The sequence below is a fragment of the Medicago sativa genome, chromosome 2 (assembly GCF_051527215.1).
Source record: "Medicago sativa cultivar Bolivia chromosome 2, Bolivia_mono, whole genome shotgun sequence".
Classification (NCBI taxonomy): Eukaryota; Viridiplantae; Streptophyta; class Magnoliopsida; order Fabales; family Fabaceae; genus Medicago; species Medicago sativa.
This window is the reverse complement of record NC_140750.1, coordinates 53,512,381-53,528,396: the sequence shown is the minus strand read 5'-3', so window position 1 is coordinate 53,528,396 and position 16,016 is coordinate 53,512,381. Positions and strand designations below refer to the sequence as shown.

Sequence of the window (16,016 nt, the reverse complement as noted above, 5' to 3'; positions counted from 1 at the left end):
AGTGTGAAGTCTTTGGATCCCTTTGGTATCAGGTTTGGCTTTGGCTAGGTATTTCTACGGTTTCACCGCGTGATCTTCATCAACATTTCACTCAATTTATTGAAATGCCTGGATTGCATAGATCTACACATCTGTTTTTCAGGATTATTTGGTTTACCTCGGTTTGGATTCTTTGGAAGATAAGGAATGATCGTGTGTTTAATAACACGGTATCGACACCTTTCAACCTTATAGAAAAGGTTAAATTGACATCTTTTTAATGGTTACAGTCAAAACAGGCAATTTTCAATTATAGCTATAATGACTGGTGGAAGCAACCGCTCCTTTGTATGGGCGTCCACTTGTAATATTTAGTCTGTTTTGTTGTTTCGGTGGTGCCGGGTTGTGGTCACCGTTTTGATCTTGTAAATACTCTTGGGTGGTTTCCCCTTTGCACGCCTTGTGCTGGGTAAACTACAGTTGTTTATATATATATATATATATATATATATATATATATATATATATATATATATATATATGGCATATCAAGTGAGAATGATATGTTTATATCATTTTTGATTGTTCAAAAAAAAAAGAATGAAATAAAAGTGAAAAATGTAATCCTCTTTTATCCTTTTATCCCCATTCACATGATGAACTACCCTATCCACAATAATGAATAAAGGAAATAAGAAAGAAAGTTGGAAAAATATACTAACAAAAATACTAAAGGTATTCTACATGATATTAAAATATGTAAGTTGCAACCTCTTGTTAAAAAATTATTATTACATGAGCTTTAACATTTTAGTATACTATAATTTTTAAATGTATATAAACAGAATAAATAGATAAAAGATGATGAAAATATGTAACTTTTTTTATTGAAAATAAATATAGATTTTTGTTTTGACAAAAATAAAATAAATATAGAAGATAACAATTACCACTAAATTACCACTAAATTCGTATATATAAACTAAATTTATATTTTTTATGCAAATATATGCTATTTGACATAATCTTCATCATAAGTTTTCAAATGTTCTTCATAATAAATTCTTCAATGTTACTTGAAATTAGTTCTTGTAAGAACAGAGAAATGATAAAAAAAAATTAAGATAACAAACACTAATCATATAGAAAATAACAAAGAGGAACTTAAAAAGAGATATATCCTAGTCATCCAATAGATGAGGGTTATTTTTAGGGATAAACAAATTTACCTCCTCCATTCTCCTCCAAATCTTCCTTACCCAAAGAAAGTGAACAATATATTTTTCATATCATGGTAAGTATGATCATATCAATTTATACTTTTTAAAAAAAAAAAGATATTTCATAAGTATGAGAACTCGTATTGATTCATACTATATATTTGTTAAATAAAAATTAATGACAACTAATAATTTTTTTTTGTGGTTCTCAAAACATTTTATATGCTTTATAATTTAATTTTTTTTTATATAAAAAGAAGATATATCATATTTTATCATAGGCACATTTATCCTATCATTCCATTCTAAAAAGGTTCTAAATAGGAATAGAAGAATAATGAAATTATCTAATAGTAAAATGAAACAAAAATTGTAGTGAAATTGATGACATTAGACCCATGTAGAAGGTATTATTTTGGCTATTGAATTGCTTAAATCCATCCCTCGAATCCAAACAAAAGAAACAATACATATGTATGGGAAAAATGGAATTGGCAAACATCGGTTGGCTATATAACATAAATTAAACGGGATTCAAACACCATTTTTTTGTGAAAATTATAATGTGATAAAAAAAAAACTGAATCTATTGTCTTGCAAATTAACTACAATGTGATTTAGATTGGTACTTGTATTTGAGAAGGATGAATAAAGAGTTTTTTCTTTTGGCAAAAACTTGCAGGAAAAGTGATGAACTTTGATAGGGAATACAAAATTCCACCTTTTTGTCTTCTGATTCAACCTGAAAGCTTTAAGAAGGAAAATCAATTGATGTACATATGGGCAACAAAAAAGAAAAGACTCAAATAAAAAACTCCAAAAATTACATACTTTTTTGTTCTTCTAGTAATAGCATGAAAAAAGTCTATTGGAACAATATGTGACAAACCCTGCAAACAAAACATAGAACAAAAATCCAACATGTGATTTTATCTTTGCTTGAGACACAATATGTAGTGAAATCCAAAACTACAATTTTTGTTAAACTTTATAAAGATGGTTTGTATATCTCTTCAACTATATGAAGGTGTATACATTGGAACACTTGGATAGAATAAGAGTGGTAGAAATCTTTTTAGATATTAAAAATATCTAAAAATGTTGCCTACGAAGGTCTTCATGGTCGCTTATCTCTGGATTTCTACAAAGATACTGCAACAACTAAAGAAGGTAGGCTACATAGGTGAAAAAAATAAATAAAACAATATATTAAGAATGATAACATTTGGCTTTCAATTAGTGCAGTAAATATGTGAACTAAAAGGTTGCAAATAAAAGGTCTTGATAAAAATAATGAGTGAACTTTCCATTTTTCATCCCCTCAAAAAAGCATTCAAGTGAAAGACAAAAAAAAACTGTATCATTGATAATTTACATTACTTGTGACTTACTAATTGCCATTGAACTTCCATCATGTTTTTTTTAGAGGAACTTCCTTCATACCAATTTTTTGAGAGGAACTAAAAGGTTACCAATGTGAAAAAAAAACTGTACCATAAATATAAATATCTTTATTTGAATTTTTATTTGAGACTAAAACTTTGTCAAATATCTTTACATTTTTGCAATGTTTGGTATATAACTTTATTTTCTACTAATTGAAAATGAAGAGAAAATATGAAAAATGTTTGCATGCATGTATGCTAACACTATGGGGTAAGCTATGGTGGTGAATTAGTCATTTTAATAGCCTAACCTATGGTTATGAATATGTATCAATTCAATAGAGTATAACCGATTAGTTTTAACAAAAATGACCTTATGTTGTATTGAATACTAAGCTAATGGAAGGTTGAACATGAATGGGCAAACATTAAGTGGATAATTAAAAATGAATTAGTAGAGTAATAGTTAAGTAGCTAAGAAAGGTGGCAAGGTTTCAATCAATAGGAAATGAGTAATTGGAGCTCAAATAGACATGCCACATCATCACAACTCTTGCATAAGAATAACTCAAGTTTCAAATTCAAAGATATATAGATATGCACAGGAATCATAAAATTTAAAACAATCGGTATGCAATTAAATCTAATTTATTTGCACATAATAGCATCAAAAATAACGCATCTGTTGAATATACCTTTTCAAATTGAAACATTTTTCAAGTGCCTCTTGACAAAACTAGAGTATATTTTAATTGGAAATCGAATTTCACCATTTAATTGAAAAGATTTTGTGCCAATATAAAGAAAAGAATTCAATTTTGACTTTAACTCTTTAATACTCCCTCCGTTTCAAAATACATGTCCAAGTCAACCACTTCACATATGCCAATGCACAATTTTGACCGTTAATATCTTTAATTATCTAAAGTAAAAAAATTATAAAAATTTAATATTTTGAAAATATTTGTCGAGACAAATCAAACAACATCTTACATGCTAATATTTGTATTTATACATTAGTAAAAAAGTATCGTCAAAGTAAGTCAAATGAATAGTGCACATTGCAAAAATTGGACATGTATTTTGAAACGGATGGAGTATTTAAATATGAACAAATAAGACAACATTGATTCTAGACCCTTTTATAGAATTAATTTGCCCATTAAAACAAATTGCGTTAAATCAAGAGTTACTCAAAATCCAGCAATTCTTTTCCAGACTTTCGTATCGTGATTTTCGATGCTATTAAAATTGTGTGATTGCAATTTAAAAAAAATAAAATAAAAAATTCAATAACCACACAAGAACCGAATTTGCTTATGATCGGAATTTCAATCCCTTTTGGAAAACACGTAGCATATATGCAAGCAAACACTATCGCGAACATACACATCGAAACAGCAAGATGTAAAACACATGATTAAACAATTTAAATTATAAGTGAAATATAGAGTTTTTGGCACACTTGAAAAATGTTTCAATTTGAAAAGGTATAAGTGATTAATCATCGAAACAGAAAATTAAATTGCAAAAATCCTAAATTATAACGTAATTGCCTTGTTGAAATAAATAAACAGTCCTCGGCAACGGTGCCAAAAACTTGATAGAAGTTTGGCAAGTCCACCAAATACTATCGAAGTAGTAAAAATATCGATCCCACGATGACTGTTTTTAATCTCAATAATTCAACTACGTTGTACTTTAGGATGTATAAAAGTTATTTTGTTTTGCCACTAGGCAGTAGATTGGTTTGATTTCAATAAAATAATTGCTAAAAACAAATTTGGTTTTTAAGAATAAAAGAGAGATGAGTTTAGGTCTTTCGAATCATCGATGTTTCCCTAATTGGTATGTCGCACCTATTCGTATGAATGATTTTCTAGTCTCACGATAGTTAACAAAATAGTCCTAATCAATCCCTTGAGTTAGGACCCTCTTCTCAAACTACAGCCCCTAATTCCTTAGGTGGCCTAATAATCTTTGAAGGTTTAAAGCACGTTAACCTATTATCACTAATAAACGATTATCCATTCCTAGACTAACCATGTTTATTAGAACAATTCAATTAGGTCTAAGTATAAAGCTATGGTCAGTAGTCATTCATTCTCACTAAATCATGTTTATATTTGATCAGGATATAAAAAGCATTAAGAACAATTGAATTGAATAAAGACTAAATAATCATTCACAATAAATAGAGTTTCACAACATCATGTATCAATTAGGGTTAGAAAGAATCATCTCAGACCTAACCTCTAATGGATTTAGCTACTCATAATGGTGTTTACAAATAACATAATCATTAGAGGAAATAAAACATACACAAAGTGGTGGAAGGATGAAGAAATCGTCCTCCTTGGCCGTCTTGTAGTCTCAAAATTGCACTTTGCTCTCTTCAATTCGTAACCCCCTTGTTTTTGGAATAGACTTCAGCTTAAATAGGCACAGAATATCGCCCAAATCGTGTCACGTTTTAAGTGAATCGTGACACGTTTTACCTTATGGAGCAAGAAATTGAATTAGGGTTTCACCAAATCGTGTCACGTTTTACCAATCGTGACACATTTTTATAATGTTGAATCAATGCTTCTGATGCTTCCCAAATCGTGTCACGTTTGTACCAAATCGTGACATGTTTCCTTTCTTTGCATTTTCTTCAGTTTTTCTGCTCTTTTTGCTGCATAAGTCTCCTTGTGAACTCCATTTTGTGATGAAAATACATATAAAATTATGTAATGACAAGATGTCATCAGTAATCAATGAGCCTTCATTTGGAGAAGGGTCTTCAAGTAACCAGGAAATGTTGCCTTCTCATTTGATTGCCCGGATAGAACAATTGACACAGGAGTTACAAGCTCGTAAGCTAATGGAGCAAGAGTTGCGGGACAGGATGGAACGGGACGCTGAGCAATATAGAGCATTTCAAGAAAGCGTTGATCGACTGTTTGAGGAATTGATTGCAAGCACATCAAGGCGACCGGGTGTTGAAGAAGATGGTTCAGATGAGTCAGACAATCCCAACATTGAGGAGGATGAAAGTGATGACACCAATTAAATATGATGCTTCAGATGAGAAGAATATTTTGACTTCTTTATTTAAATATGATGTTTTACATAGTTTTAGGCTAGTTTTGTGGACTATGTGAATGTTGCAGTTTGATATTGCAGCATTTATGCTTTTCTGTTTTGGCTGTTGTTGATGCTGCAGTGGCAGTTTTTAGGTCTTTCGAATCATCGATGTTTCCCTAATTGGTATGTCGCACCTATTCGTATGAATGATTTTCTAGTCTCACGATAGTTAACAAAATAGTCCTAATCAATCCCTTGAGTTAGGACCCTCTTCTCAAACTACAGCCCCTAATTCCTTAGGTGGCCTAATAATCTTTGAAGGTTTAAAGCACGTTAACCTATTATCACTAATAAACGATTATCCATTCCTAGACTAACCATGTTTATTAGAACAATTCAATTAGGTCTAAGTATAAAGCTATGGTCAGTAGTCATTCATTCTCACTAAATCATGTTTATATTTGATCAGGATATAAAAAGCATTAAGAACAATTGAATTGAATAAAGACTAAATAATCATTCACAATAAATAGAGTTTCACAACATCATGTATCAATTAGGGTTAGAAAGAATCATCTCAGACCTAACCTCTAATGGATTTAGCTACTCATAATGGTGTTTACAAATAACATAATCATTAGAGGAAATAAAACATACACAAAGTGGTGGAAGGATGAAGAAATCGTCCTCCTTGGCCGTCTTGTAGTCTCAAAATTGCACTTTGCTCTCTTCAATTCGTAACCCCCTTGTTTTTGGAATAGACTTCAGCTTAAATAGGCACAGAATATCGCCCAAATCGTGTCACGTTTTAAGTGAATCGTGACACGTTTTACCTTATGGAGCAAGAAATTGAATTAGGGTTTCACCAAATCGTGTCACGTTTTACCAATCGTGACACATTTTTATAATGTTGAATCAATGCTTCTGATGCTTCCCAAATCGTGTCACGTTTGTACCAAATCGTGACATGTTTCCTTTCTTTGCATTTTCTTCAGTTTTTCTGCTCTTTTTGCTGCATAAGTCTCCTTGTGAACTCCATTTTGTGATGAAAATACATATAAAATTATGTAATGACAAGATGTCATCAGTAATCAATGAGCCTTCATTTGGAGAAGGGTCTTCAAGTAACCAGGAAATGTTGCCTTCTCATTTGATTGCCCGGATAGAACAATTGACACAGGAGTTACAAGCTCGTAAGCTAATGGAGCAAGAGTTGCGGGACAGGATGGAACGGGACGCTGAGCAATATAGAGCATTTCAAGAAAGCGTTGATCGACTGTTTGAGGAATTGATTGCAAGCACATCAAGGCGACCGGGTGTTGAAGAAGATGGTTCAGATGAGTCAGACAATCCCAACATTGAGGAGGATGAAAGTGATGACACCAATTAAATATGATGCTTCAGATGAGAAGAATATTTTGACTTCTTTATTTAAATATGATGTTTTACATAGTTTTAGGCTAGTTTTGTGGACTATGTGAATGTTGCAGTTTGATATTGCAGCATTTATGCTTTTCTGTTTTGGCTGTTGTTGATGCTGCAGTGGCAGTTTTTAGGTTCTATTTTGGCGGGTGGCCCTTTGTGTTCGATTTTGATGCAGGGATATGCTATTGTCGGCATCGTTTTTGCTGGTTGTGGCATGTTGTATATTCCTCGCATCATGATTGGGTCTTGTTTTTGGGGTTTAGGTGTGCCGCATATATACGGTCCCTTTTGTACTTTCTTCCGCGAGTTGCGGGTGTGTCTTACACTCTCTCGTCGATGAATATATTTTCCGTTTATTTGGGTATTGGAAATGTAAAATAATATTTAAAATTATTTTTTAATTAACATAATTTGTATTTTTTCGATTTTTTTATTTTTTAGTAGTTTTCCGAGGAATATTTCCTAGGAAACAAATAATTAAATATCCTAAATTTTTCGAATTTCTTTGGTTCAAAAAAAAATTGGCGCAATTTTTAAAATTTTAAATTTTTGGCGCAATAATATTTTAAATTGAATTTCAAAATTTATTTTTAATTGTTTCAAAATATTTTAAATTTTGTTTTTTATTTTTAATTGTCACATCGACTGAACTTTGACAGTGGTGGCAGCATTTGGCAGTTTTTTACAGGAACGTTTCCTAGGAAATTTTCCTAGGTGTGTCCTAGCTAACAGATTCCTCGGTGGGTCCTCGGAAATTTCCTAGGAACAACTATAAATATACCTAGGAAGTGTTTCCTCGGAAACTTCCTAGGAAAGCCTCCATACTTAGGAATTTTGCTTCTATTCCTAGGAAATGTTTCCTAGCTAACTTCAATGTTTCTTGTAGTGGATGGCCATGGGCAACTCACAAAAGCACATCGGAAGCATTCCGCGGGAAGTTTTGAAATCACCTCCATACAATGCAAAACCATATGAGTACCATGTGGTAGTGTTTCCAGTTGGAATTTTTTAATATGAAATGAGGGATTGAAGCATAAATGAGTTTTGGGATGCTTGGAGAAAGAATGACACTAGGAATTCAAAACAAAACTAAGGAATTGAACCAGAATTCAACAATTGCAAACAAGGAGCAAAACTGAGGAATTGCAAACAAGGATTATGAAATCGAGTGAGAGGAAGAGAGATTTGAAGCAACTGGGTTGAATGGAGAAGAAGAGAGGATGGATTAGGGTTTTACTGTGAACGGCCGAGTGGAAAGAGGATGGAATAAGAGGGAAGATGAAGATTGAGGCAGTATGGTCATTTTGCGCCTGGCCAGACTCATTAAGGGTAAAAAAAAGGCATTTCAAATGTGTTTAGCTGACGTGGCATGAGTCATACCTAGTCACCACTTGCCGCGTAAGTGCCACATTGCTAATCACTATATCCACCTCATCAAAGAAACGTAATTATGACTAAAATTCAAATTATTAATATTTGCAATAGCAAAATGAAAGGATTAGTAGCAACATGTAGGCACGGATCTAGTGTGGGGGCAATGGGGTCAAGCAACCCCACTTGCCTCCACATCTGTATTGTATTTTTAACCTAAAATTAGATTTATATCTAGTTTGACCCCTCTTTATATAATATTATTGTCTTCACATAGTTTATTTATTACACCATAAAAATTACAAAACTAAGAAGGATCCTAATGAGTGTTCTAAGAGCACTAGTTAATAAATCAAAAGAAGTAGTTTTTTTATAAAAAGTTGTTATAATTATTACATCGATACAAATAATGCTTATTTTTAAGATAAAAATTTCTTTTATGAAATCTTTAACCAATTATCTTAGAGCATATCGTTGGCAAGACCATACAACTACTATTATAATATAAATTATTCTTATATTTGTTGAAAAAGGTTGTGACTGACGCTACGTTGGTGGTGAAAAAATAAGTAATTATTGTTATATTTTTTATACTCTGCTAAAAATGGACAAATATTTTTTTAAAAAAAAAAATTAACATTTTAGGGCAATTATAAAATAAATATAACTTGTATAATTTTTGCACGCTTATGCGTTTATAAAGTTTTATATAAATTTTTATGATATAACTTGACCCTACTTATTAAAATTTATGGATCCGTCATTGGCAATAGGGACGAAAATTCAACAGTCTATATTCAGAGGAGGGACCATAGAGATGTTTAAGCATTGCTTGTTCCATTCACGATATGAGTTTGTTAGCAGAAAATTTTAGAAAACCGTAATTTTCATCTGAAAATGACGCAACACTAACTAACCCCACTTATTTTCATCTGAAAATGACGCAACACTAACTAACCCCATTTACAACGAATTCCAAAAGAACCAGAAAAGTCACTTTCATATTATCAAATTTGGGGGACACAATAAATTTGAAAGCTAACATCCTCCACATAACTCTTACCATCAACAATCCCACATAACTGGAACCATGTACTAGTGTTTTTTTCCTTTTCATAGTAATAGCAAACGTGGGGGATATATTAAATAGCAAATATCAATTTCACAAAAGATAATACAAGAAAACAGAAAACCCAACAGAGAGAACTAACATCATCCACATAACACTTATCGTTCAACAATCCCATAATATATTGGAACCATATACTTTGTTTTTGTGTTTGTGATTTTTTCACGAGGGATATTAAGTAGAAAATATCATTTTCACTTAAGATAGTACAAGAGCATGGTTGTTGAATTAACAGAAAATAATTCATAATTTGTCTCATGATTCCATCCATATATACAAGTTATGCTTGTTTAGGTATATTAGGAAAATTACAATCTTTCAAAAATATATTAGGAAATCAAGAAAACCCAACGAAGAGAACAAACCAAATTTTCCTATATACCGTAGAATATATAACTCCAATTATATCTAATGGCTTTACCTATAATTGGAACTCTTTTTAGCTTGACCAGAAAAATGCTTCCTCCTGTTGAAAAGAATGCTTCTACTGCAGCAATATGGAACTCCAATTTCCATCGCACAACTCAATGCAAGGTATCATATAAGGATGCAAAAGAACATAGTCAAACAATCACTCGTCGAGTTGCTAATTTCCAACCATCAATTTGGACCTATGATCATATACAGTCATTAAGTAGTGAATATAAGGTACTACGACTTAATACTTATTTTGTTTCTTCTTTGCACTTTTATCTTAGGGTTAAATATATTTTTTCTAGTTCTAAAAAATTATTATGCAAGCAATTTTTACTTCATATTATTAAGTAAATGCATATTTTTGAATGACTTTTGTTGTAATGTTAAGAACATTATAACAAAATTCCTCCCAAGAAAATTATCTCAAAATTTGATTTTTAAATGATCTCTAAGTCCACATTTTTGTTACTGTTATCTTCAATTTTTTACATTAAAAAAATTCATATGGTATTCATCTCAACTTAAGAAATTATTTTTGTGTGGAGAAACTTTTAATAATGTTGAGTACATGTAAAAAAATCTTTTCAAAAATGGAAGGATAGTCAAACACGATTTGTTTCAATAGGGATTAAAACTGTTTATAGGATAATTTCGTAAGAACTAAAAAGTATGATTTTTATGTGGATGAAAAACAATATTTTGTAAGGATAACAACATATTTACCATTTATCAAAAAAAAAATTTGGGTTAAATATATTTTTGGTCCCTATAGATATACCAATTTTTCGTTTTAGTCCCTCTAAAATTTTCCTTCAACTTTTAGTCCCTACAAAATTTTCAATCACTACTTTTGGTCCCTATTTTTAAGTAATTTTTTGTATTTTTTAATGAAATTGTGCAGAAATGTGTAGAATATTGTAAAAATCTCTACCAAAAAAATTAGAATTTTTTAACAAAACATAAATTAAATATGAATTTTTAACCGCCAAAAATATAAAAATTCATATTTAATTCATGTTTTGTTAAAAAATTCTAATTGTTTTTTTGGGAGAAATTCTTATAATATTATAAATTTTTCTGCAAAATTTTATTAAGAAACATGAATTCTAAATATGAGTTTACTTTAAAGGAAGAACCAGAAGTGTAGATAAAAAACTTTTGGGGGACTAAAAGTGAAGAAAACTTTTAGAGAGACTAAAACGAAAATTTGACATATTTATAGGGGCCAAAAACATATTTAACCCTTTATTTTTTACTCACATACATATTTATCAAGTCTTCATATATTACAAATCTGAAATGTGAAAAATGCTAACACCATCTACTTAATTCAGGAAGTAATGTACACAAAGCAATGGACAATTTTAAAGGAAAAAGTAAGAATGATGCTTAACAAAACGGAAAATGAGCTTGATCAACTTGAGTTTATTGATGTATTGCAAAGGCTTGGAGTGTCATACCATTTTAATAATGAAATTAGGGACATATTGGATAACATTTACAACAAACAATCATTCAAGTTGAAGAAGAATTTACATGCGACAGCACTTGAGTTCAGACTCTTGAGGCAACATGGTTATGATATATCACCAGGTCATTGAATATATAAGAAAAAGCTCCACAACTATCATTAAGTCGCAAAATTAAGATTTTTGATATCTTTACGACGGTGATTGAGGTTGAATAGACCAAAATTTGGAAGCATATATTACTCCGAAAATTATTGTTAATTTGTATATTAATTTATATTATATAATTATTTGTTGCAGATGTTTTTGTTTGCTTTGAAGATGAAATTTGTAATTTCAAGAAAGGTAGGTTTGTTGACGTTGAGGGAATGTTATCATTGTATGAAGCATCGTTTCATTCATTTGAAGATGAACCTATATTGGATGAAGCAAGAGATGTCACATCCAAGTTTCTCAAAGAATTTTTGGACAAAAATGGAGATAATGACATATCACTTCAAATAAGTCATGCTTTGGAGCATCCACTACATTGGGGAGTTCCAAGATGGGAGGCTAGGTGTTTCATTGATATATACGAAAGACAACAAAATAAGAATCATGTTTTACTTGAATTTGCTAAATTGGATTTCAACATTCTTCAAAGCTTCTACCAAGAAGACCTTAAGTATACATCAAGGTGCTAACCAACTTCAAGTATCAGTTCCTTGATAAACATTACATGTTCACGTTGTGGTGTCTAACTTTTAGAGATTTTTTCTAAGAAAAAAAAAACAGAAATTTTGTGTTTTTTTACCATAATAAAAATTATTATTTTAGAAAAAGATTTATTGAAACTGAACCAGTAAAAAGTAGATTTTTATATAAAGAAATTTTATATTTTCTTCTTCATATTTTTATTTTTCTAAAATTCGATAACAAATGGAAAAACATTTCTAAGGTTGATTAATTATTTTAAAAAAGTTATTTTATTAATTTAAATAGTGATTATTTAATTAAAATTATATTTTAAACTAGCTTATTACTTAAAATTTTAACTTAATGAATAGTAAATAAAAAATTTAGTTGCTCACTTGTAGGCATACTAGAGATTGAGATAGATGATACTTCCGACTAATGCTTAATTTTATTGGGTATATTTGAAGATGGTGGAAAAGAACTAAACTTGGAGACAATTTATGCTTTGCAAGGGATAGATTGGTTGAGAATTTTGTTTGGACCGTGGGAACAAATTTCAAACCAGATTTTAAATATTTACGAAAAGTTATGACAAAGGTCAATTCCTTAATTACCATCATTGATGATGTGTACGATGTGTATGGCACATTGGAAGAACTAGAGCTCTTCACAAAAGCGGTTGATAGGTCTAAAATTCTTGCTCAATAATTTGTTTTTTACTTCCTCAATTTATTGAAATATTTTCTTACTATTAGTGAGTAATTATCAATATTTTTCTTCTGATTCTAGATGGGATCTAAATGCCATGGATTCTCTCCCAAACTACATGAAAATATGCTTTCATGCACTCTATAACTTTGTGAGTGAACTTGCTTTTGAAACTTTGAAAAAGTGTGGCTACCATATCACTCCATACTTGAAAAAAGTGGTAAGCATTATCATTATCATCATCATTCATTGTAATCATTATTATTATTGTTGTTGTTATTATTATTATTATTGTTATTATCATTGTTATTGTTATTATTATTATTATTATTATTATTATTATTATTATTATTATTATAGTGGACAGATCTATGTAAATCATATTTGATTGAAGCAAAGTGGTACCATAGTGGATACACACCAAGCCTTGGAGAATACTTAGAGAATGCATGGATATCCATAAGTGCACCTACTATACTTACTCATGCTTACTTTGTGATTCCACATTCATTCAAAATGGAAGACTTGGTTAGTTTAGAAGAAAACTCCAACATAATTAGGCTTTCAGCAATAATTTTACGCCTTGCTAATGACCTCGGAACATATAAAGTAAGTTTTTTTTGCTTCTCTAAACGGACTAAAAATGCAATTAAACCTTAAATTTTTCGCTAATTGTTTTGTTTTTCCTTTTTAAAGCGTGAAAAAGAGACGGGTGATATTCCAAAGTCAATTCAATGCTACATGAATGAAACTGGAGCTTCTGAAGTTGAGGCTTGTGAGTATGTTAAGTCCATGATGTTTATAGAGTGGAAGAAGTTGAATAAAGAAGCTCATAGTTCATCTTTCTCTCAATATTTCATAGATACTGCTGTAAATCTTGCTAGAATGGCATTGTTTATGTATCATCGTGGAGATGGCCATACCAACCAAGATCCTGAAATTCAGAATCGAATTGCATCATTAGTTTTTCAGCCTATTCCTATTGTATGTACAAAACATTAATAGTATTAACCTTGTTAGTGTATTGATTGTTTAAATGAAACATGTTTATTAGTTCAGTGGTTCTTGAGAATGAAACCCTATTAGTGTTGAGTTCGAATACCCTTCAAAACGATTGTAAAATGATCACTAGTGTTTTTTACAACAGGACAATCATTGATATTTATCGTAATATGAATTTGTATTTTATATTTTAGTCCCTTTTTATTTTGTTAAATACTATTATGTGCAATATTGTATAAGTTGATTTAAGTGATTTTAGATCATATTTTAATTAAGTTGTGATATTTTTTGTTATTAATTGTCTTTTTATAGCTAAAGTGTGGGTAATAGGCGCAAGTACATGTGCTTAAATGCCCATAAAATACGGTGACATACACCAAACTTGTTGCCCACGAGGATATAGACTTGTGTATGCGGATTTTTTATAAATGGAGATATGGGAATGACACTATAGTATCCTTCCTAAAGGGTACCTATTAACATCTCTACCGTGGATGTACATTCTTGAATCATTTCAGCTACGCTATAGTGTAACCTTCATGTGTTATAGTGTAGCATAGACAACTGAAACATTTTTCTAAAATTAAGATTTTAAGGCATATATATTGTAACATCCCCAATTTTCTTGACCAAATATTTATAATATTGATGTTGTTGTTGTTATAGTTATTACTATTACTTATTATTAACCTTTAATGTATGATTATTAATATTGTTGACAAAATCCGATATGTTTTTTATTATGAGTTAGTGTTAAAAGATTAGTTCAAGTAGAATGTTAGCATGACTCAAGCCTATTTAGTAAGTAACCCAAAACCAAGAAAAGGATTTAGGAGAAATTACTACACTTGACTAGGGATACTTTAGCAAAAACACATTATCCAATTCTCCTTTTATAACTCCATTTTCCATTAAACTTCATTTTAGAAAAAGAAATAAAAACAGAAAGAAGTGTTTAGTACAGTATAAAATTAGTTTTTTTTTTAATAATGATAAAATTAATTAAGATTTGTTTTTTTTTAAACTAAATTTAAGATTGAGTAAAAAAAAAAGGCTTAAATGTGTGTTGATCCCTGCACTTTCACCTAATTTTGACATTGGACCATCAACAAAATACTTGACTTTGTTTATGATCAATGGAATTCATAATGATATTGAAAGCAACCATTTGGTCATGATTTAACTTCTCAATAGATTCGATGTCTTCGTTGGGAATTTGGACTAATAACTCCTCTTGAATAACCCTTGGAACTGGATTATCTTCATTTATTTCTGCTGGTAATTCTAGAAGATCATAATATGTGATATCTTTACCATGTTGCTTCAAGAGCTCATTTAAATCCCTTAATAACATATTAATCTCACGATATTGTTTATTGTTTGATAATCTTCTATCATATGAGTGTGAAATTCATCATAACGGGATCTTACATCAGTTGGTTCACCAAAAACTAATATAATCACAAACAACCTCCTTAACACGTATGGCATTTTGAGACTTGATGCATCAACCAAGCATTGACTAATACTATTATCGGTTTATAGAAATCCTCGATTCTCAGCTGCCTTTCTAAATATATTGAAGTGTGTGCCATTATTTGTAAGAAGATATTCCCAACCGGTTGGACCTCTTAAATGGGATAACAAAACTCGCAAGTAAAACTTTTAACCTTCTGCAGGTGATACCATATATATTCTTCCAATAACTTTTAGTTTTGATCGTCTTTTGTACCATTTCTTAGTCTGTTTGTTCCAACCATAATGCTCAGGAATATATATATATATATATATATATACTCCCTCCGTTCCTTTTTAAGTGTCTTTTTAGAAAATTAACACTGAAATAGCGATGTGTATTTTTGCACATTTCCTTCCTATTATACCCTCATTTTAATTCACCAATAAATTCCTATTTCATACACTTTATCTTTTCAATAAATTTAATATGTTATGTTTCTCCCGTAACAAACAATTATTATCTTTTTCTCCAACAAATTCTTATTTTTTTGCGCACTCTCTCTATCATAACAAACAATTGTCAATTTTCTAAATATTGTGCACATCTTTTTAATTATTGTAAGTCAATATAAAAATTATTTCAACTTCACATTTATCAAAAGTTAAGAAAAAAAATTAACTTTCTTCCAACTCCTTTAATCAAAGTTAA

General features: G+C 30.4%; 1 protein-coding gene across 2 annotated transcripts; it reads left to right on the top strand.

The window, feature by feature from the left end:
- The first annotated feature begins 9,874 nt into the window (after window positions 1-9,874).
- On the top strand, window positions 9,875-14,035 carry LOC146948884 (terpene synthase 10-like). Of its 2 annotated transcripts, none has more exons than XM_085745058.1 (7): window positions 9,875-10,112; window positions 11,330-11,588; window positions 11,765-12,140; window positions 12,607-12,825; window positions 12,929-13,067; window positions 13,208-13,456; window positions 13,544-14,035. In XM_085745058.1, the coding sequence occupies exons 1-7, from the start codon at window positions 9,990-9,992 to the stop codon at window positions 13,847-13,849; spliced, it is 1,671 nt and encodes a 556-aa protein (XP_085601184.1). In that variant the 5' UTR covers window positions 9,875-9,989; the 3' UTR covers window positions 13,850-14,035. The 2 variants fall into 2 exon arrangements, with proteins under 2 accessions (XP_085601184.1, XP_085601183.1); XM_085745057.1 differs by having other exon boundaries at window positions 9,875-10,226.
- Window positions 14,036-16,016: the final 1,981 nt, after the last annotated feature.